Below are 21282 nucleotides of genomic sequence, written 5' to 3' on the forward strand. Positions count from 1 at the left end.
ATGGATATTGAAGTCACCCAGCACTACAAGTCTTGCGGACTCCAGTACCAGATCCGAGACTACCCTAGTAAGCTCAGGAAGGGAGACAGTTGGGCAGCGGGGTGGGCAGTACACCAACAGAATCCCTATTCTGTCTCGGGCACCCAACTTCAGATAAATGCATTCGAACCCTGGAGACTGCGGGAGGGGATGCATGGCTAGGTAGATGGTATTTCGAAAAACCACTGCAACTCCACCTCCCCGTCCCCCAGGTCTTGGCTGCTGATAAACAGAGAAACCAGGAGGGCAAAGCTGGGAGAGACTAACCCCCCCAGCCTCATCCAACCAAGTTTCTGTAATGCACGCCAGGTCAGCGTGCTCATCCAGTATCAGTTCCTGAATAGCATTGGATTTGCCATTCACTGACCTGGCGTTCACAAGCAGCACTTTTAGCCCGGGGGAAGTGTCACCAAGGCTATCCAGGTTATCTGAATAGGGAGACAACTTGGGGGTAACCAAAAACCTATTAGGTTTCCCCTTAGCTTGGTTGAATAATTGTCTCCCAGGACCGTATCTCCCCCACCCCTTCAAAACACTAATGGCCGCCCCCCGAACCCCCTCCCTTGATTCCTCATTCCCCCATATAGAGGATTGGTTCCTCTTATTTATAGGAACTATACGCAGTCAAGGTTTAATCAATCGAACCACTGAAACGGGACGTGGGAGTGCTAAGTCTGGTAAAGAAGGAATATTATTAATCTCAGACAATTCATCTGGGAGGAGTTCAATTCGTTCTAGACCAGGGTCCAAGCAACATACATTTGATAGGCGTACTTGTTTAAAGTTTGAAGAAGAACCTCCAAAGGTATAAGCCTTTTGAGGAGGAGCGTCTTCATCATTATCCAAGTGCCCTACATCAGTCCAGTGAGATGGTAAATTAGATGGTGCTGTCATAATAGGAGAAATAGCTAGAGAAACATTCTCACCAGGACCCTGAAGTGCATTAGAAAAATTGGAATTAACATCTGCTGTGGACACAGCAGCAGTGTCGTTACTGATTACAGATGGTGCCAGAATTAATAAACGAAAATCCTCCCCCCATTTATCATTCTTTGGAGTCAATGACTGAGATGGAGGATCCAATGGGCAAAGAACATCAGGTACAGGATCCAATTCAATTAAGTCCCCAATAACAGCTGGTTCTAATGTTATTAATGGTCGTTGAGTTGTCTTACAAATACCACCAATAAGGGGTTGTATAGGGGCTACATTTTCAAAAAATCTCATGGTTTCAATACCAAGCGATACCAAAAACCGTTTATGTTGGAGTAACCATCCAGCTTTTTCAGATGAGTTCAAAGACACTACAACACGGGCTGTAATCTGATTATAGTGGAGATATTCCACATAATCTATGTCCTCTAAAGAGAAGAAACCGGGCAAAACACTTTCAAGAATTCCCAAAAGGTGAGTTTTTCGATCTTTTTGGACAATACATCCCCAAGGTTTAGGGTAATTTAATAGTACCAGTTTCTGACGATTGAGAATTAGGCACCATGTTGGAGCAGTAGTGCACATCTGTTCAGGTATAACATTGGTCAAAACAGCAGGCCCAAGTATTTGCCACTCAAAAATATGATGTTGCGGTGGGACGGCAATTGGAAAAGAAAGAGAAGGTAAGACAGATGGTTTACAGGCCGAAACAACTTTATCATCCTCTCTAGGGGCAGCAATCGTAACGTCCTCTCTGGGGGGGGTTGTAAAACAGAATGTATCTAAAACAGAATGTATCTTCTCGATCTTCTTTGGGGAGGAGAGAGCTTCTAATGCTTTAAATATTTTAATAAAATTCATTTTTCTATACCCTTTGAAACTTCGAATGTTTAACATTCTTGCTCAGTTTAATAGTATTAGTTTTATGTCTCCGTATAGGAATCCTCGACCGTCTGGTTCTTCTACTGTTTAACTTTCCTGAAGGTCTGGTTATCATTGGGTTTTTATATGTTTGAGTGCCCCGTGAAATAAAGTCAGATGAAAGAGAATTTTTTCTACTAATTTCCACCAATGTGGTTAAACAGTTATTGGTTGAAGTCAAAAAGTTCTTGATATGATCAATATCCTTGGCTAACATATAAAGCCACCATTCAATAGGGAGATTATCCGCCAAATCAGTCAGAGATTTCTTATCTTGAGAGGTCGAAGGATCAGATAAATCCAGAATAGATTGAGGAGTGCAGTCTAGGTAGTCCGATGGTTGCTGAATCTCTCCTATTTGAGTTGTAGAGAGACTTGTTGGCAATTTGGCTTCCAGTGAGAGATGTAGTCCAGTCTGAACCAATTTCCCAGCTGCTGCTAATTCACTTGCCAAGTCAGGGGAGGAAAAAGTAGGAGTATCTAGTTGTAAGGCTCCATGAAGATCTAGCGTCCAATCCAAAGGTGTATTAGCTTGGAGGCAGTCTGCTACATCTGGCTTCGAGGAGATATTTAAAGGACTATTACTAGCATTTGGTTCCAAACTCAGCCTCAAATCAGCTATCATCCCAGTTGGTCCCGTCTGTTCTTTAGGGGAGAAAACGTTGGTAATCTTTACTTGTTTTAATTTAAACTTTTCCGTTTGAGGTGCTGACTCCAGAGGTATCAGACCTCGTTTTTTGTAATCCAGTCTGGTAAATACCATGGTATAGCACTTCCCCTTTAACTGGGGTGAATGAGAAAATAAGTGAGGAACGTAAAAAGGCTGTCCAAAATAAAGGATTTAGAGACAAAATTCCTTTCTATTTTCTTCGTCTTCAGCCTAGTTTATTTAAAATAAAGGATTCTTCTGCCTTTATTTCTCAAATAACAGCAGTTAATTGAAGAAAGGGCAGCTAGTAGCAATCTAACATGATTCACTGCTTCACCATTTTATCTCTTCTGCAAGCTACTCTCCCTGCATAAATCAGCGTCTATGGCATCTGCAGCAGCGTAATTGTAGTTGGAATTATCCCAGAAGACCAATAAGCTATACAAAGCTATGTAAAGTATAATGTTAGCAAAGATACCTTGTTAGTTGACCGATAATTAGTAGATTGGAAAGAAAAGCTCAACAACCACCGGGAGCCAACAAATTGTTGACTATCGGGCAGACGCCATTAGGAACAGTAGACTTCATCCACTAAGGCTGCAATCCAATACACGTCTACTCAGAAGTAAGCTCCATTATGTTAAATGGGACTTACTCCAAGGTAAGTGTGTATTGGATTGTAGCCAAGGTTATACCTATTGTTTAGAATCAAGTGAAGGATAGCTGATCCTCTAGTTCCTTCCTTCACTTTCTATAGCAGAAAGGTATCGGCAACACAAGTCAGGAATTTCTTGGAGGGGCCATGTTTGGTAAAATTTGCCTCCCAACAGATATCACGGTAATTGAAGTCCCTCATTACTACTACATCATGCCTCCTCAAAACATTGGCCATTTGCTTTTCAAAAGTTTCATCATCGTCTTCTCCTTGATTGGGTGGTCAGTAGTAGATTCCAACCACCATATTCCTTTTCTTCCTTGCCCCATTAATTTTAATCCAGAAGCTCTTGGTGGAGCTACCAAGCTCATCCTCCTGTATTTCCTTCCAGGGATATATATATTTTAACATATAATGTGGCTCTTCTTCCCTTTCTATTTCTTCTGTTCTTTTTGAACAAGTTATATCCTTCAATTGCTATATTCCACTCAAGGGAATCATCCCACAAGTTTCAGTTATACCTATCAAGTTGTATTTACCCTCCTGTGTTAAGAGTTCAAGTTTGTTCTGTTTGTTTCACATGCTCTGGGCATTAGAATACAGTCATCGAAGACCATGTGATTTATAGTATGGTTCCCGTCCTACATTTTTATGAAGACTATTGCTGGACCCCTTTACAGACATTCTCTAAGTTTCTGTTACTGTGCATAAGCCTTCATCGATAGTTACCTCCAAGTTTACATGTTCCTCCCCCTTAGGATTCAGGTCAAAGCCCTCCTGGTGAAGTTGTTCATACTGCAGCCAAACACACTCTTCCTTGTAAGGTGCAACCCATCAAATGCCAGCAGTCCATCTTTCAGGAAGTGTAGCCTGTGGTCCCTGAATCAAATCTTTCACATTGGCACCACTTTTGTAGCCAGTCATTCACCTGCAGTATTTTTCTTTCCCTTTTCATTCCTCTTCTAAGTACCACAAGGATGGACCAGAAAACTATCTGGGCCCCAAAGTCCTTGAGTTTCCTTCCCAGAGCCTCAAAGCCTGATGTGATTTCATCCTAGCTCTGCTTGGCAGTATCATTCATTCTCACATGGATGAGAAGGGATACGTGTCAGTGGGCTTTATGAGTGATGGCAACTCTTCCGTCACATATCTAATCTGTCCTCCAGGGAGGCAGCATACCTGGAGAGTCCATGGATTTCTTGGCATACTTGGGTTTCAATCCCACGCAATAGGGAGTGTTCCACCACTACTCCTCTTCTTCTCATCATGGGGTGTGGTTTTATTGCCTCTGATTAACTGAGCTTCAGCCTCTCGCTCATTGTCCCTGTAATTCTTCCTCTGCAGGCTGTCCTCCAGTCTCATCCTCAAGTGCCTGGAAGTGGTTCCGTAGTTCCACTGGTGAAGGATGTCTTCCAGCTCTTCTATTCCTAACTGTCACCCTTTTCAATGGAGTTTCCTCCACTTCATTGTTGCTCTCCACAACAGTCTCCTCTTCTGCTTCAACTTACTGTTGTTCTTCCACCTCCTGTACTTCTCTTTGCTGTTGTTCCATCATTCTGTATAAGAACTCTTCATCTTCCCTTATACCCTAGAGTGTGGCTACCCACTGCTCCAGGCCTCTCACATTTTCCTTCAACAGTTCAGTCACATGTTGCACATGTATGCCATGTTGTTCTCAGGCAAGAAAACAAAAATTGCACACACCTTGCAGGTCACCACCACTGGAGTGTCCTTTCCATCCATCCTCTCTATTACCTTTTGTCTGTCTTTCTACTTGTATTGGAATGGCTTGTGCTTTGTCCTGCTCTCCTTGAAGGTTAACAAGAGAGTCCCACTGATCTACAAGACAATTTTTTGTTAGGAACCTCCCCCTTGACCTCTCCCACCAAAATCTGCCGCCAAACTCCTGTTACCTCTTCCAGTTAGCTCTCTCTCTGACAGCTGGCTCACTTGTTTATCCTCTGGACCAGCTGAGGGAGCTTCCTCTGCTCTGTTGGGTGAGGAGTCAGGAAACAGAATCAGTTGCAGGAAACAGTTGCAAAGAAGCCCCTGAGTGAGCTTTGTGTATGTGTTGGAATGGTTGCTAAATTTATATCCCGCCCAGGGCAGCAAACAAAAACACTAAAACATCATAAAAACAGACATTAAAATAGATTAAAACAAAACATCTTTAAAAATATATTAAAACAAAACATCTTTAAAAACATTTTTAAAAAAGATTTCAAAACATTTTTTTAAAAGATTTTAAAACATCTTAAAAAGCAATTCCAAAACAGATGCAGACTGGGATAAGGTCTCTACTTAAAAGGCTTGTTTTAGGAGAAAGCTTTTGGGTAGGCACAGAAAAAATGGCAGAGATGGTGCCAGTCTAATATTTAAAAATGTAAATGTATTGCCTTCAAGTCAATTCCGACTTATGGCAACCCTATGAATAGGGTTTTCATGAGGCTGAGAGGCAGTGACTGGCCCAAGGTCACCCAGTGAGGTTCATGGCTGTGTGGGGATTCGAACCCTGGTCTCCGAGGTCATAGTCTAATACCTTAACCACTACACCACATTGGCTCTCATTGTCTAATATTTAAGGGGATGTAATTCCAAAGGGTAGGTACCACTACACTAAAGGTCGGCTTCCTACATTGTGCAGAACAGACCTAAGACGGTCTCTGCAGGAGGCCCTCACCTGCAGAGTGTAGTGATTGACTGAGTATATAAGGGGTAAGACGGTCTTTCAGGTATCCTAGTCCCAAGCTGTATAGGTTGTTGTACACCAAAACCAGAACCTTGAACGTGGCCCAGTAGCTAATGGGCAGCCAGCACAATTCTTTCAGCAGCAAAAGAACATAAGAGCCTGCTGCATCAGGCCAGTGGCCCATCTCGTCCAGCATCCTGTTCTCACAGTGGCCAACCAGGTGCCCGGGGGAAGCCCGCAAGCAGGACCTGAGTGCAAGAACTCTCTCCCCTCCTGAGGCTTCCGGCAATTGGTTTTCAGAAGCATGCTGCCTCTGACTAGGATGGCAGAGCACAGCCATCATGGCTAGTAGCCATTGATATGCCTGTCCTCCATGAATCTGTCTAATCTTCTTTTAAAGCCATCCAAGCTGGTGGCCATTACTGCATCTTATGGGAGCAAATTCCATAGTTTAACTATGCACTGAGTAAAGAAGTACTTCCTTTTGTCTGTCCTGAATCTCCCAACATTCAGCTTCTTTGAATGTCCACGAGTTCTAGTATTATGAGAGGGAGAAAAACTTTTCTCTATCCACTTTCTCAATGCCATGCATAATTTTATACACTTCTATCATGTCTCCTCTGACCCGCCTTTTCTCTAAACTAAAAAGCCCCAAATGCTGCAACCTTTCCTCGTAAGGGAGTCGCTCCATCCCCTTGATCATTCTGGTTGCCCTCTTCTGAACCTTTTCCAACTCTATAATATCCTTTTTGAGATGAGGCGACCAGAACTGTACACAGTATTCCAAATGTGGCTGCACCATAGATTTATACAACGGCATTATGATTTCGGCTATTTTATTTTCAATACCTTTCCTAATTATCGCTAGCATGGAATTTGCCTTTTTCACAGCTGCCGCACACTGGGTCGACATTTTCATTGTGCTGTCCACTACAACCCCGAGGTCTCTCTCCTGGTCGGTCACCGCCAGTTCAGACCCCATGAGCGTATATGTGAAATTAAGATTTTTTGCTCCAATATGCATAATTTTACACTTGTTTATATTTTATTTATTTATTTATTTCTTAAACTTATATACCGCCCGACTAGCAATAGCTCTCTGGGCGGTTAACATAAAATACAATAAAATTACAGAATCTGATACAACAAGCATATAAAAACTACACAATGTAAAACCAAGTTACAAACATTTAACTAAGATTAAAATGCCTCAGAGAAGAGAAAGGTTTTAACTTGGCGCCGAAAAGATGATAGTGTCGGCGCCAAGCGTACCTCCTCGGGGAGACTGTTCCACAATTCGGGGGCCGCCACTGAGAAGGCCCTAGATCTCGTCACCACCCTCCGATTTTTCCGCCCATTCACTCAGTTTGGAGAGGTCTTTTTGAAGCTCTTCGCAATCCCTTTTTGTTTTAACAAACCTGAACAATTTAGTGTTGTCAGCAAACTTGGCCACTTCACTGCTCACTCCTAATTCTAGGTCTTTAATGAACAAGTTGAAAAGTACAGGTCCCAATACCGATCCTTGAGGGACTCCACTTTCTACAGCCCTCCATTGGGAGAACTGTCCGTTTATTCCTACTCTCTGCTTTCTGCTTCTTAACCAATTCCCTATCCACAAGAGGACCTCTCCTCTTATTCCATGACTGCTAAGCTTCCTCAGAAGTCTTTGGTGAGGTACCTTGTCAAACGCTTTTTGAAAGTCTAAGTACACTATGTCCACTGGATCACCTCTATCTATATGCTTGTTGACACTCTCAAAGAATTCTAATAGGTTACTGAGACAGGACTTTCCCTTGCAGAAACCATGCTGGCTCTGCTTCAGCAAGGCTTGTTCTTCTATGTGCTTAGTTAATCTAGCTTTAATAATACTTTCTACCAGTTTTCCAGGGACAGAAGTTAAGCTAACTGGCCTGTAATTTCCGGGATCCCCCCTGGATCCCTTTTTGAAGATTGGTGTTGCATTTGCCACTTTCCAGTCCTCAGGCACAGAGGAGGACCAGAGGGACAAGTTACATATTTTGGTTAGCAGATCAGCAATTTCACATTTGAGTTCTTTGACAACTCTTGGGTGGATGCCATCTGGGCCTGGTGATTTGTCAGTTTTTATATTGTGACATGTTGGCAATACCCTGTCCCAGGGAGCAGTTGCACCGCTGCATTTTGCACCAGCTGCAGCTTCTGGACCAACCTCAAAGGCAGCCTCAATACAGCACATTGTATTAATCCAGCCCGGAGGCTACCAGTGTGTGGACAACAGTAGTCAGGGTATCCCAGTGCAGAAATGGCCACAGCTGTCTTATCAGCCAAAGCTGGTAAAGGCACTCCTAGCCACAGAGGTCACCTGGGCCTCTAGTGACAAAGATGGATCCAGGAGCACCCCCAGCCTATGCACCTGCTCCTTCAGAGGGAGTACGACCCCATCCAAAGCAGGCAACGGGCCAATCATCTGAAACTGAGAACCACCAGCCCAGAGTGCTTCTGTCTTGTTAGGATTCAGTCTCAGTTTACTGGCCTTCTTCCAGCCCACCACCAAGTCTAGCACAAACAGCCCAGTGGGCACAGCAGATGAGCAACAAGGAACCCATCCATGAGAGGAGTGGGAGCGAGGAACAAGGCGTAGATCGCCTTGCCTTTGTCTGCCATGACAGGTCATCACCTCTCCATGGCTATGCCTCCCTCTACCCATAATCACTGAAACTGAGGAGGCATCACCCATGTCCCTCCCTACTAAGCTGCCTCCTAAACACCTGATACGGTCACAAGAAGAGCTCACCAGAAAAACCAAACATAACCAGTTATCCCAATATGGCTCTTGTGCGTGTGGGGTGGAGGGCCCAATCCACATATTGTGCAATGGACCCAGAACCCCCGTTCACATCGCAGCGTCGGGCTGCTCCGGAGAGGAGGGAAGCGCAGAGCCCTGCAGGTTTGGTTCAGCGCCAGGCTGGACGGGAGCGGCGGGCGGCGCCCCAGGACCTGTGTTCAGTCCCCAGCCAGCGGTGCTGTCTCGCTGAACCAGCAGTCCCTCCCGAGCGCCAGGATCGCGTCTGGGCCCCGCATACGTCTCTACTGCAGCCCTCTGAAGGGGCCCGCCTGGCTGTCGCCAGTTCGCATCCCGGGTGCCTGCCCTCTCCAGGGAGCGTGGGCGCCGCGGCCTGCCTCCCCGGCTCAGAACCAGGCCGGGCGTCCCTTCCCCTCCGGCGTGGGGAAAGCAGGAAAGGGTCGAGATGCGGGGGAGGGGGTCTGCTCTCTGGGGCCCACGCCGCGATGCGCCGCCATAAGCGCTTCCTGCGCCAGCACGCCCTTCTCCCCGCCCCTCTTGCTGCCCGCCGTCGAGGTTCTCCGGGACCTTGGCCAGGAGGCGGCTCCTTCCGCCCCGCCCGCCCGGCTCCACCCCCTCCCGGTCTCCAGGCGACCACAACACGCAGAAGGAACTCTCCTCCTCCCCCCCCCCCAGGGAGCCGCGAAAGGACCTCCGGCGCCGCCAGCAGGTAGACCCCCCCCTTGCCCTGGGGCTGGCCGGCCATCCGACCGGCTCTCCTCGCGCCCGTTCCCCGCCGGCGTCTACGGAGCCAAGGCCATGTCTACTCTGGGCTTTTTTTGGGTGGGCGGCGCCCGGGAGAGTTGCAGCGACAACGCGTCCGCGCCCGCAACCCATCCCTGGCGCCCGCCCCTTCTCAGCGGCCCGCCTCGCGCTGGAGAGGGCGGGCAGAGTCGACCTTGCCCAGAAACCCCAATTTTGCCGCTCAAATCAGACTTCCTAACTTCTTAGTTAGCACGTAGAGCTTGGAAAATTTACTTTTTTTGAACTACAATTCCCATCAGCCCAATCCAGTGGCCATGCTGGCTGTGGCTGATGGGAGTTGTAGTTTAAGAAAGTAACTTTGCCAAGCTCCCTGTGCGTTTGCAATGGGATGGCGTTGAGCTTCTTTGCACCACTGATTATTTTGAGTCTTAGTCTGACAGACCTCAGCGAAGAGATCTAAAAAGCGGGGTGTCGTCGCCGGGGGCTTAGACCCTTTACTTTTGGAGGGAGATACCAACTGCTGGGAATCCGAAGTGGGGGGAGGAGGGCTGCTGCTTTTATGCTTTCAGGCTTCCCTTCAGGGCATCTGGTTGGCCACCATGAGACCAGGATGCTGGCCCCTTGTGGCCTGATCCCCAGGGTCCTTATGTCTCCAACATCCTAACAGGCAATTAACATGGAAAGGGAGCGGGTTAACCACTGAGAAGAGTCTTCTAAAAAGCATTTGGGGCTTTTTAGTTTAGAGAAAAGGCGGGTCAGAGGAGACATGATAGAAGTGTATAAAATTATGCATGGGATTGAGAAAGTGGATAGAGAAAAGTTTTTCTCCCTCTGTCATAATACTAGAACTCGTGGACGTTCAAAGAAGCTGAATGTTGGAAGATTCAGGACAGACAAAAGGAAGTACTTCTTTACTCAGCACATAGTTAAACTATGGAATTTGCTCCCACAAGATGCCGTAATGGCCACCAGCTTGGATGGCTTTAAAAGAAGATTAGACAAATTCATGGAGGACAGGGCTATCAATGGCTACTAGTCGTGATGGCTGTGCTCTGCCACCCTAGTCAGAGGCAGCATGCTTCTGAAAACCAGTTGCCGGAAGCCTCAGGAGGGGAGAGTGTTCTTGCACTTGAGGCCTGCTTGCGGGCTTCCCCCAGGCACCTGGTTGGCCACTGTGAGAACAGGATGCTGGACTAGATGGGCCACTGGCCTGATCCAGCAGGCTCTTCTTATGTTCTTATGTTCTAATTTGCTTCCTTGTCCATTCCTGCTAATTGGAGCCAATCAGAGTGAAATGAAGTGAGTCAGCCTCTGAGAAGACTCTTCTCAGTGGTAAACACCCTTCCCTTTTATGCCTATTGGCTCCTAGGGGGTCTGTCATTGTGGGAGAAGGCATTAACAATAACCTCATTCTCAACCCAGTAGCAAAAAAAAGGAGAGGGGGACATGGCGGTAACTATCCTGAAGGGACCCTGCACTTCTGAATTTGCCACTGCACTAGTGCTGACAAGCTGCCAACTGTCACCGTGTGTCACTTCTGGAGCCCTAGATGGTGGGTGTATTTGGGGGGGGGCTCTGGCTGGTGCTCTGCAAACTGATCTTCTGTTGCTCAGCCTGAGCCAAGGCCTGGGGCTGTCCCCCTCCCCAGTATAGAGAGTCTAGCTCGTATCGCCCACTCCAGCCCCAGCTAGCCATCCTTTGACCAAACTAAGCGAAACACACCAAGGACCATTTTCAAAAGCCCCCCCCGCCTGCTTCTACAGTGCATTGCCCTCACCTGAACGGGAGGGTGCTAGTAGGATATGGAGGGGCAAAGCAAGGCTCCCTGTCTAGGGAGGATCACACCAGGTGCTTCGCCTAAGCTGGCAAAACGCGGCCTGGGCCCTGAAGTTCCCTTGCACTTCTGCAACCAAAGGTGGGCTCTGAGCACGACCAAGTGGCAAGCCTGGCCCTTTGGGGTAGCACATCCCTAGCGGAAGACGGTGACCACCACTCACTGGCAGACAGAGCACCCACTAACTGTGCCCCCCTTTTCTCTGCTTTGAGCTCCAAGTCACTGGCTGAAAAAAAGGTAAATGCTATTTTAGGCTGCATTAACGGAAGGATAATTTCCAAATCACACGAAGTACTAGTTCCCCCTCTATTTGGCCCTGGTTAGGCCTCATCTTGAGTACTGCAGCCAGTTCTGGTCTCTGCACTTCATGAAGGATGCAGACAAACTGGAACAGGTTCAGAGGAGGGCAACGAGGATGATCAGGGGACTGTAAACAAAGCCCTATGAGGAGAGACTGAAAGAGCTGGGCATGTTTAGCCTGGAGAAGAGAAGACTGAGGGGAGATATGATAGCACTCTTCAAGTACATGAAAGGTTGCCATACAAAGGAGGGACGGGATCTCTTCTCGATCGTCCCAGAGTGCAGGACACGGAATAATGGGCTCAAGTTGCAGGAAGCCAGATTTCGACTGGACATCAGGAAAAACTTCTTAGCTGTTAGAGCCATACGACAATGGAATCAATGACCTAGGAAGGTGGTGGGCTCTCCGACACTGGAGGCCATCAAGCAGTGGCTGGACAGACACCCATTGGGGATGTTTTAAGTTGGATTCCTGCATTGAGCAGGGGTTTGGAGGCCCCTTCCAACTCTATGATTCTGTGATACTATGATCTTCTAGGTGCAGGTTTAGCATTCCCTTTGACGAAAAGTTGAGCTGGGTGTCACCTGCATAATTTTGGGGGGTCCTCCCTCAGTGGCTTCATGTGAAAAGCACAAGGGAGGATAACAGAAACCTTGCAGGAGTCCAAAGCATAAGTGCCAGGGGACAGAGCAGGGCCGTTCCCAAGCCAGACAGCATCCCCAGAAGGATACTGCAGTCCAGAAGATTGAATGCTGCTGAGAGGTTCAAGAGTACCAACAGGGTCACCCTCCTTCTGACTCCCTCCCCGCAAAGGCCAGCCAGCACCAGGGCAGTGCCAAAACCAAACCAAGCCTGAAGCTTGATTGAGATGGATCCAGAAAACAATTTCATTCAAGGGTGCTTGAAGTTAGCTGTCAACCTGCCCCCACGCCCCAGCTCTGTGTCCACAGGCTGATGTTTGTTTCTGTCTCCTGTCCAGGGCAGGTTTCTTCAGGAATGGTCATAGTGCAGCTTCCTTTAAGGCAACTGGGAGCTCATGCGCTCTCTCTCTCAGAGGCATTGCCATTTATCACCTCCTGGTCTCAAACCTGGCCTTCCCCCACCTGATTCTTGCTGCCCTGGGCTTCTACTGGGAGGAAGGGTGGGATGCAAATAGGTAATTTCTTTTATCACTCAGAGCAACCAGGAGTCTTGCTCCCATGAGCCATGTAATGCCCCCTTGACTATGGAGCCAGAGGAGCTGGGAGGGGATCTTTACAAATGTATGTACTTAGGGACCAGTGTTTACCTGGCAGACAGGAGGTGAGGGGCTATGTGGTAAGAAAGGACCCCCCCCCCGCAGTGCGATACCCGACACTGCCACAAAAGATACGCTGCTGCAACTTCGCAGATGCGCCAGAGCAGAAGGTCCCTGTGCCCCGCCATGCTGGCACGTTCAGTGGATGCCCTGCCACTGGGGGGCGGGTGAGTGCATCATCACCGCGGCTCCATCTGCTCTGTGTTTTTCTGGGCGGCGTGTCTTCCCCCTTTTGGCTGCGCCCGCGCCGCCGCCCAAGAATGCCCCCCTCACTGCCCTTCACCATAAGGTCCAGGAAGGTTGGCAGCACTGGAATCCCAGCAGGGCCCCCGCGGACAGGGCAGGGGCTTCCCGGGTCGGCCGCGCCTTCTGGCCTCTCTCTCGCTCGCTCTCCGGCCCTATTCAGGCGAGGCCTTTGCTCGACCGGGTGCACCTGACAGTCTTTGATTCTTTTGTTTTCCACCCCTCCAGGCCTCAGGATGCCTCGCAAGCGCCAGAGGAAGAAGGCGCAGCCAGATGAGGTGGAGCCCCCTGGCACAGGGACCGGTGCGGAGGAGACCGCGGGTCCCTCGCCGCCGCCGCCGCTGCAGGAGGAGCTGGAGCGCGTCTGCCGGCACCTGGACGGCTTGCGAGGGCGGCGGGCGCAACTGCGGGTGCAGCACGAGTTCTTGGAGCGAGAGGCGCAGGAGCTGCGCGCCCAGAGCCTGGAGTTCATGGGCTACCTGGCCAAGCGAGCCCAGCGGCGGCAGGGGCTCGCGGTCTCCCTGGGCGAGGAGAGCCAGCGGCGGCTGGGGGAGACCCAGCAGGAGAGCAGGGAGGTCCTGGCCCGCTACCAGGCGCAGGAGGCGGCTTTGCGGGGGCAGCTGCTCGACAAGGAGGCGGAGCTGGGCAGCCTCTGCGCCGAGCTGGACGCGCTGTGCTGGGTTCCAGCGCTGCGGGAGGAGCAGGCGAGCCGCCTCCGGGCGCTGCGGGAGGAGCAGGCGGCGGCCCGGAAGCAGCAAGTGCAGCGCCTGCAGGCGGCCCGCGTAGCCTTCGTGAAGGAGAAGGCGGCCCGCGCGCAAGAGGCGCAGGAGAAGGCGGCGCTCTGGGCGCGGCAGGCGCGCGAAGTGGCCGGCGGGTGCCTGCAGGAGCACAGCCGGGCGGTGCAGCGGCAGAACCGGGCGCTGCGGGAAGAGCTGCTGCAGCTGGTTCAGCGGGCGCGGGAGCTGCAGGCGCACAAGAGCCGGTTGCAGGAACGGCTGCGGCGGCTGCGGCAGCAGCATGACTACCTGCGCGACTTGGCCCTCCTGCGCCGCGGGCCCGGGGTGGAAGAAGAGGGCCCCGCGGCAGAGGCTGGTTCCCAGGGCCGTCCGGGAAACGCCACGGGCAGATGCGCTTGCTAGGCAGGGCCGCGCCACCGCCCCACGCTCCTAAGGGCTGCCCCAGCTCTGACCCTCAGCTGTGAGGCTCTGAACTAGCGCACTCCGGAGAGAGAGCATCACTGCCCAGGTAGGCAGGCAGAGAACAGCCAGAAATGCCCACTTGGCAAGTTCTTGGCTTTGGCCAGCGACCATCTCCCGCACCCTTCGGAGGAGCAGGCCTAGGCAGCCTTGAAGGAGGAGGCTGAGATCCTCCAAGGAGATGGAGGAGCCTCAAACAGACTGCTGGAGATTTACCCAGCTCCCAGAGGGCTTGCCAGTGGAATGGGCTCATTCCTGAAGAAGGGGTTCATTGGGAGTGGGCAAGAGCAACTCCTGTTTTGTTCTTCTGCTTATGTTCCAGAACGAAGGACGAGTTAGGGTCCTCCAGGTGGCTAGGCTTGACTACCTTTACTTGTGATGCTCTGAGAGGAGACATCCCTTTGTCTTTGCTCTCTCTCCTGAGCCATGAAGGCAACTCCCATTTCTGGGTGATGTGCCTCCAACTTAGCTAGTTAGTTAGAACTAGGTATGCCTTTCCTATGTAGTATGTATTTCTATAAATAAAGTAGTTTTTCTTATTTAATTTAGTCTCAGTGATCTCAATGCAGGGTAAAAGCCTGCCACTTAGGTAAAGGCACACACGGGCACACACGCAGCTCAGACCATTAAGAACATAAGAACATAAGAACATAAGAAGAGCCTGCTGGATCAGGCCAGTGGCCCATCTAGTCCAGCATCCTGTTCTCACAGTGGCCAACCAGGTACCTGGGGGAAGCCCGCAAGCAGGACCCGAGTGCAAGAACACTCTCCCCTCCTGAGGCTTCCGGCAACTGGTTTTCAGAAGCATGCTGCCTCTGACTAGGGTGGCAGAGAACAGCCATCATGGCTAGTAGCCATTGATAGCCCTGTCCTCCATGAATTTGTCTAATCTTCTTTTAAAGCCATCCAAGCTGGTGGCCATTACTGCATCTTGTGGGAGCAAATTCCATAGTTTAACTATGCGCTGAGTAAAGAAGTACTTCCTTTTGTCTGTCCTGAATCTTCCAACATTCAGCTTCTTTGAATGTCCACGAGTTCTAGTATTATGAGAGAGGGAGAAGAACTTTTCTCTATCCACTTTCTCAATGCCATGCATAATTTTATACACTTCTATCATGTCTCCTCTGACCCGCCTTTTCTCTAAACTAAAAAGCCCCAAATGCTGCAACCTTTCCTCGTAAGGGAGTCGCTCCATCCCCTTGATCATTCTGGTTGCCCTCTTCTGAACCTTTTCCAACTCTATAATATCCTTTCTGAGATGAGGCAACCAGAACTGTACACAGTATTCCAAATGCGGCCGCACCATAGATTTATACAACGGCATTATGATATCGGCTGTTTTATTTTCAATACCTTTCCTAATTATTGCTAGCATGGAATTTGCCTTTTTCACAGCTGCCGCACACTGGGTCGACATTTTCATCGTGCTGTCCACCACAACCCCGAGGTCTCTTTCCTGGTCGGTCACCGCCAGTTCAGACCCCATGAGCGTATATGTGAAATTAAGATTTTTTGCTCCAATATGCATAATTTTACACTTGTTTATATTGAATTGCATTTGCCATTTTTCCACCTATTCACTCAGTTTGGAGAGATCTTTTTGGAGCTCTTCGCAATCCCTTTTTGTTTTAACAACCCTGAACAATTTAGTGTCGTCAGCAAACTTGGCCACTTCACTGCTCACTCCTAATTCTAGGTCATTAATGAACAAGTTGAAAAGTACAGGTCCCAATACCGATCCTTGAGGGACTCCACTTTCTACAGCCCTCCATTGGGAGAACTGTCCGTTTATTCCTACTCTCTGCTTTCTGCTTCTTAACCAATTCCTTATCCACAAGAGGACCTCTCCTCTTATTCCATGACTGCTAAGCTTCCTCAGAAGCCTTTGGTGAGGTACCTTGTCAAACGCTTTTTGAAAGTCTAAGTACACTATGTCCACTGGATCACCTCTATCTATATGCTTGTTGACACTCTCAAAGAATTCTAATAGGTTACTGAGACAGGACTTTCCCTTGCAGAAGCCATGCTGGCTCTGCTTCAGCAAGGCTTGTTCTTCTATGTGCTTAGTTAATCTAGCTTTAATCATACTTTCTACCAGTTTTCCAGGGACAGAAGTTAAGCTAACTGGCCTGTAATTTCCGGGATCCCCTCTGGATCCCTTTTTGAAGATTGGCGTTACATTTGCCACTTTCCAGTCCTCAGGCACGGAGGAGGACCCGAGGGACAAGTTACATATTTTAGTTAGCAGATCAGCAATTTCACCTTTGAGTTCTTTGAGAACTCTCGGGTGGATGCCATCCGGGCCCGGTGATTTGTCAGTTTTTATATTGTCCATTAAGCTTAGAACTTCCTCTCTCGTTACCACTATTTGTCTTAGTTCCTCAGAATCCCTTCCTGCAAATGTTAGTTCAGGTTCAGGGATCTGCCCTATATCTTCCACTGTGAAGACAGATGCAAAGAATTCATTTAGCTTCTCTGCAATCTCCTTATCGTTCTTTAGGACACCTTTGACTCCCTTATCATCCAAGGGTCCAATTGTCTCCCTAGATGGTCTCCTGCTTTGAATGTATTTATAGAATTTTTTGTTGTTGGTTTTTATGTTCTTAGCAATGTGCTCCTCAAATTCTTTTTTAGCATCCCTTATTGTCTTCTTGCATTTCTTTTGCAAGAGTTTGTGTTCTTTTTTATTTTCTTCATTTGGACAAGACTTCCATTTTCTGAAGGAAGACTTTTTGCCTCTAAGAGCTTCCTTGACTTTGCTCGTTAACCATGCTGGCATCTTCTTGGCCCTGGCGGTACCTTTTCTGATCTGCGGTATGCACTCCAGTTGAGCTTCTAATATAGTGTTTTTAAACAACTTCCAAGCATTTTTGAGTGATGTGACCCTCTGGACTTTGTTTTTCAGCTTTCTTTTTACCAATCCCCTCATTTTTGTGAAGTTTCCTCTTTTGAAGTCAAATGTGACCGTGTTGGATTTTCTTGGCAATTGGCCAGTTACATGTATGTTTAATTTAATAGCACTGTGGTCACTGCTCCCAATCGGTTCAACAACACTTACATCTCGCACCAGGTCCCGGTCCCCACTGAGGATTAAGTCCAGGGTTGCCGTCCCTCTGGTCGGTTCCATGACCAACTGATCTAGGGAATAGTCATTTAGAATATCTAGAAACTTTGCTTCTTTGTCATGACTGGAACACATATGCAGCCAGTCTATGTCCGGGTAGTTGAAGTCACCCATTACTACCACATTTCCTAGTTTGGATGCTTCCTCAATTTCATATCTCATCTCAAGGTCTCCCTGAGCATTTTGATCAGGGGGACGATAGATCATTCCCAGTATTAAGTCCCTCCTGGGGCACGGTATCACCACCCACAACGATTCTGTGGAGGAGTTTGCCCCTTTTGGGGTTTCGAGCTTGCTGGATTCAATGCCTTCTTTCACGTATAGAGCGACTCCGCCACCAATACGTCCTTCCCTGTCCTTCCGATATAGTTTATATCCAGGGATAACCGTATCCCACTGGTTTTCTCCATTCCACCAGGTCTCCATTATGCTCACTATATCAATGCTCTTCTCTAAGACCAAGCACTCCAGTTCTCCCATCTTGGTTCGGAGGCTCCCAGCATTAGCGTACAGGCACTTGTAAGCAGTGTCTCTCTTCAAGTGTCTTTGGCACTTGTGGTTAGGCCTGTGGTAATTTTGCTCTTCTGAATTTATATCCTGTGCCCCTGCTCTCACAATGCCTACTTCTAGGCCTACACCTTTTAAAATTTCATCATTTCTTTGGTTTTTATCCCAGGGGGGAGGTTTATTCCGAACCGGACCTTTCTCAGCTCCTGTCGGGTTTCCCCCCTCAGTCAGTTTAAAAGCTGCTCTGCTACCTTTTTAATTTTAAGTGCCAGCAGTCTGGTTCCATTCTGGTTCAAGTGGAGCCCGTCCCTTTTGTACAGGCCCGGCTTGTCCCAAAATGTTCCCCAGTGCCTAACAAATCCGAACCCTTCCACTCAACACCATCGTCTCATCCACGCATTGAGACTGCGAAGCTGGGCCTGTCTGGCTGGTCCTGCGCATGGAACCGGTAGCATTTCAGAGAAAGCCACCTTGGAGGTCCTGGCTTTCAGCATCCTACCTAGCAACCTAAATTTTGCTTCCAGGACCTCACGGCTGCATTTCCCCATGTCGTTGGTGCCAACGTGCACCACGACCACTGATTCCTTCCCAGCACTGTCTACCAAACTATCTAAACGACGGGCAATATCCGCAACCTTCGCACCAGGCAGGCAAAACACCTTGCGGTCTACACGCCCATCACACACCCCACTGTCTATGTTCCTAATGATCGAATCACCCACTACAAGGATCCCTCCACCCCCTGGAGATATATCCTCGGCACGAGAGGATAGCTGCTCATCCCCCAAGGAATGGGTCCCTTCTAAGGGATCGTTTCCCTCTTCCTCAGCTGGATGCTCTCCTTCCCCGAGACCATCGTTCTCCATGATAGCAGGAGAGCTATCATCGTTGGAGTGGGACACACCTATATCGTCCCTGAAGGCCTCCTCCACACACCTCTCTGCCTCTCTCAGCTTTTCCAGGTCCGCCACCTTGGCCTCAAGGAAATGAAGTCGTTCCCGGAGAGCCAGGAGCTCATTGCACCGAGAGCATACTCACGACTTCTGTCCAACAGGCAGATAGTCGTACATGCTGCAGGCGGTGCAAAACACTGGAAAGCCCCCACACCCCTGCTGGCTTCTTACCTGCATAGTTTTGTTTAAGGTTTATTACGTTAATGGGTTGGAGACTGCAGTTTAGTTGAGGTCAGGGAACAGACGGGCAGAGTGGGGGGCCCTGGCCTCCTCGCCCTGCTGCCGAACTCGCTCTGCTGCTTAACTCGCCTTGACGCTTTGTCAGCTGGGGCTCCCTCTAGCTCGTGGAGCAGGCTACCTCGCTAGGGTGCTCTGACTTTATATGTGTGGCTGGTTCCTCCCAGCTACTGCTGCCAGCCAATGATGTGTTACTTGAGGCTGATGGCTATCAGCTGGGGCTTCACTCTTTAGTATTCTCTCAGGCTTCCTTCCTTCCTGAGCGAGGGGCGGGGCTGTTTAAGCTTTTGGCTGCTTTTAATCTCAGCAAGGGGCTGCGCCTTCCAGGCAAGTCTTTTGTGTTTGTTGTTTTCCCACCTAGAACAGCCTGACCTTTCTTTAACCTAGGGAAACAGAGCTTGTGGTTGTGTTTCAGGAAGGCTGAAGCTGCCCTTTTTAGCAAGGACTGAGCTGACTCTCTCCCTGTATGTATCGGTGGAGTTTCCTTTTCCCCCTTCTCTCCGACTGGAATTTAGCCTTGTTTACAGTGTCCCCTGAAGCTTTCCTGCTATGGTGGTGTTGAAAACTAGCTTTCTCTGGGCTTCCTTCTCCTAGGATCTGTCTCCTAAGATATAGGTTCTTTCAGGATTTGGCTCCTAGCTCAGGGTGACCTTGGGCTGCCCTTATTACTTATTGCTCTGAGCTGTTTTACTTCAATTAAATAATGGAATAAATGGGAGCTACTTACCCTCTTTTCGCTCTGCTGCTTAACTCGCCTTGATGCTTTGTCAGCTGGGGCCTTGATGCTTCGTCAGCTGGGGCTCCCTCTAGCTCGTGGAGCAGGCTCCCTTGCTAGGGTGCTCTGAATTTATATGTTATAACTCCCACCATCCCTAACTGCTGGCAATACTAGCTGGGGCTAATAGGATTTGACATCCAGTTATATCACTGGTTTCCCATCCCTGCTTTTTAATATATGAAGGCTGCAGTCCTATATACACTTACCCAGAAGTCCAGTTGAACCCTGCTGTAATTGTACCACATTTAGAGGCCAGTCATTTCTGATCAGAAGTAAGCCTACAGTGTCTAATGGGGCTTACTCCCTTGTAAGTGTGTTTAAGGTTGTAGCCTTAGAAGATTAATTTAGTGTCTTCATTAGGACTTTATGCATTTTGACAGGATGCCAGTGGGTAAACGAGAATGTTGTTTAGCTCAGTGGTAGACTCAACCTTCTTGAAAGTTTATACATCAAAGTAGTTGGACTAAACAAGTTCTGTTGCATTTTTGTGGAAATACTCAACACATTAGCTTCCTTTTTTCTCTATGAAACATGTACAGCATAATACAGTACAATGAAATAGCCAATACTTATTGTCAATATCATCCAGCCCATTTTGAAGTCATATGTTTACAGACAACTCTTGTTCCAAACACTTGCAAAAGAACATGCATGATTATTTTTTTATCTGATCACTGCATAGAAGATATTAATTAAAATCAAGGAGCTAACAGCAGTATTCAGTGTAGTAGACATGATTCTATGATCATTTGAAAAATAAAGTGGCTTTGTAGGGCAAGAACCAGGCTCTGCTCTGGTATGTAAATCAGGGAAAATGAAGTCATATGTGAGGGCGCTGACGTTTCCTACGCCATTTGGTACATGCATTTTCCGCAGCAATGATCTAGATCCAGGTGCTGTTGCCTAAAGACCAATAAGGGTGGGAAAAAATACATTTGCAATTTGTCAATATGTAGATTTCTCCTTTTAGTCTACAGCAGAATCAGAACATTTTACTTTTGCATTAATGAGGGCAGAGTACAACAATTTACATTCACAACATTGTATAATAGCAGATACTTAGAAGGCAAAAGCCTGCTAGAATAAAAATGACAGCCAAAGAGGAGACCATCCGTACTTCATGGGGCAATGTTCTACTGCATTTTTAATGGCTTGTACGGCTTTTTTTGTAATTTTGTGTTGTACACTAATAGACTGCTAGATACATATCTTAAGCCGGACAGAAATGGTCTTCAATAATAAGTTCTATAATATTGGTCCAGCTGGTAACCACCCTATCCTACACCACACTGGCTCTTCATAAGGTAATGATCTGAATTTATTCCAAACTGTGGCTATTCAGATAAGCCAACTGTTCTTGCAAATACTACCACATGTAAGGGTTGTGGGCCTTCTCCTGG

The 21282-nt window shown here is 48.3% G+C and overlaps 1 protein-coding gene across 1 annotated transcript; it reads left to right on the top strand.

The window, feature by feature from the left end:
* LOC133384233 (leucine zipper putative tumor suppressor 2-like) lies at positions 1 to 14783 on the top strand. Its single transcript, XM_061626148.1, has 4 exons — positions 1 to 67; positions 1407 to 1446; positions 8770 to 9377; positions 13316 to 14783. Exons 1-4 carry the CDS (start codon positions 1 to 3, stop codon positions 14224 to 14226), a joined length of 1626 nt encoding a protein of 541 aa, XP_061482132.1. The 3' UTR covers positions 14227 to 14783.
* Positions 14784 to 21282: the final 6499 nt, after the last annotated feature.

The sequence above is a fragment of the Rhineura floridana genome, chromosome 4 (assembly GCF_030035675.1).
Source record: "Rhineura floridana isolate rRhiFlo1 chromosome 4, rRhiFlo1.hap2, whole genome shotgun sequence".
Lineage (NCBI taxonomy): Eukaryota > Metazoa > Chordata > Lepidosauria > Squamata > Rhineuridae > Rhineura > Rhineura floridana.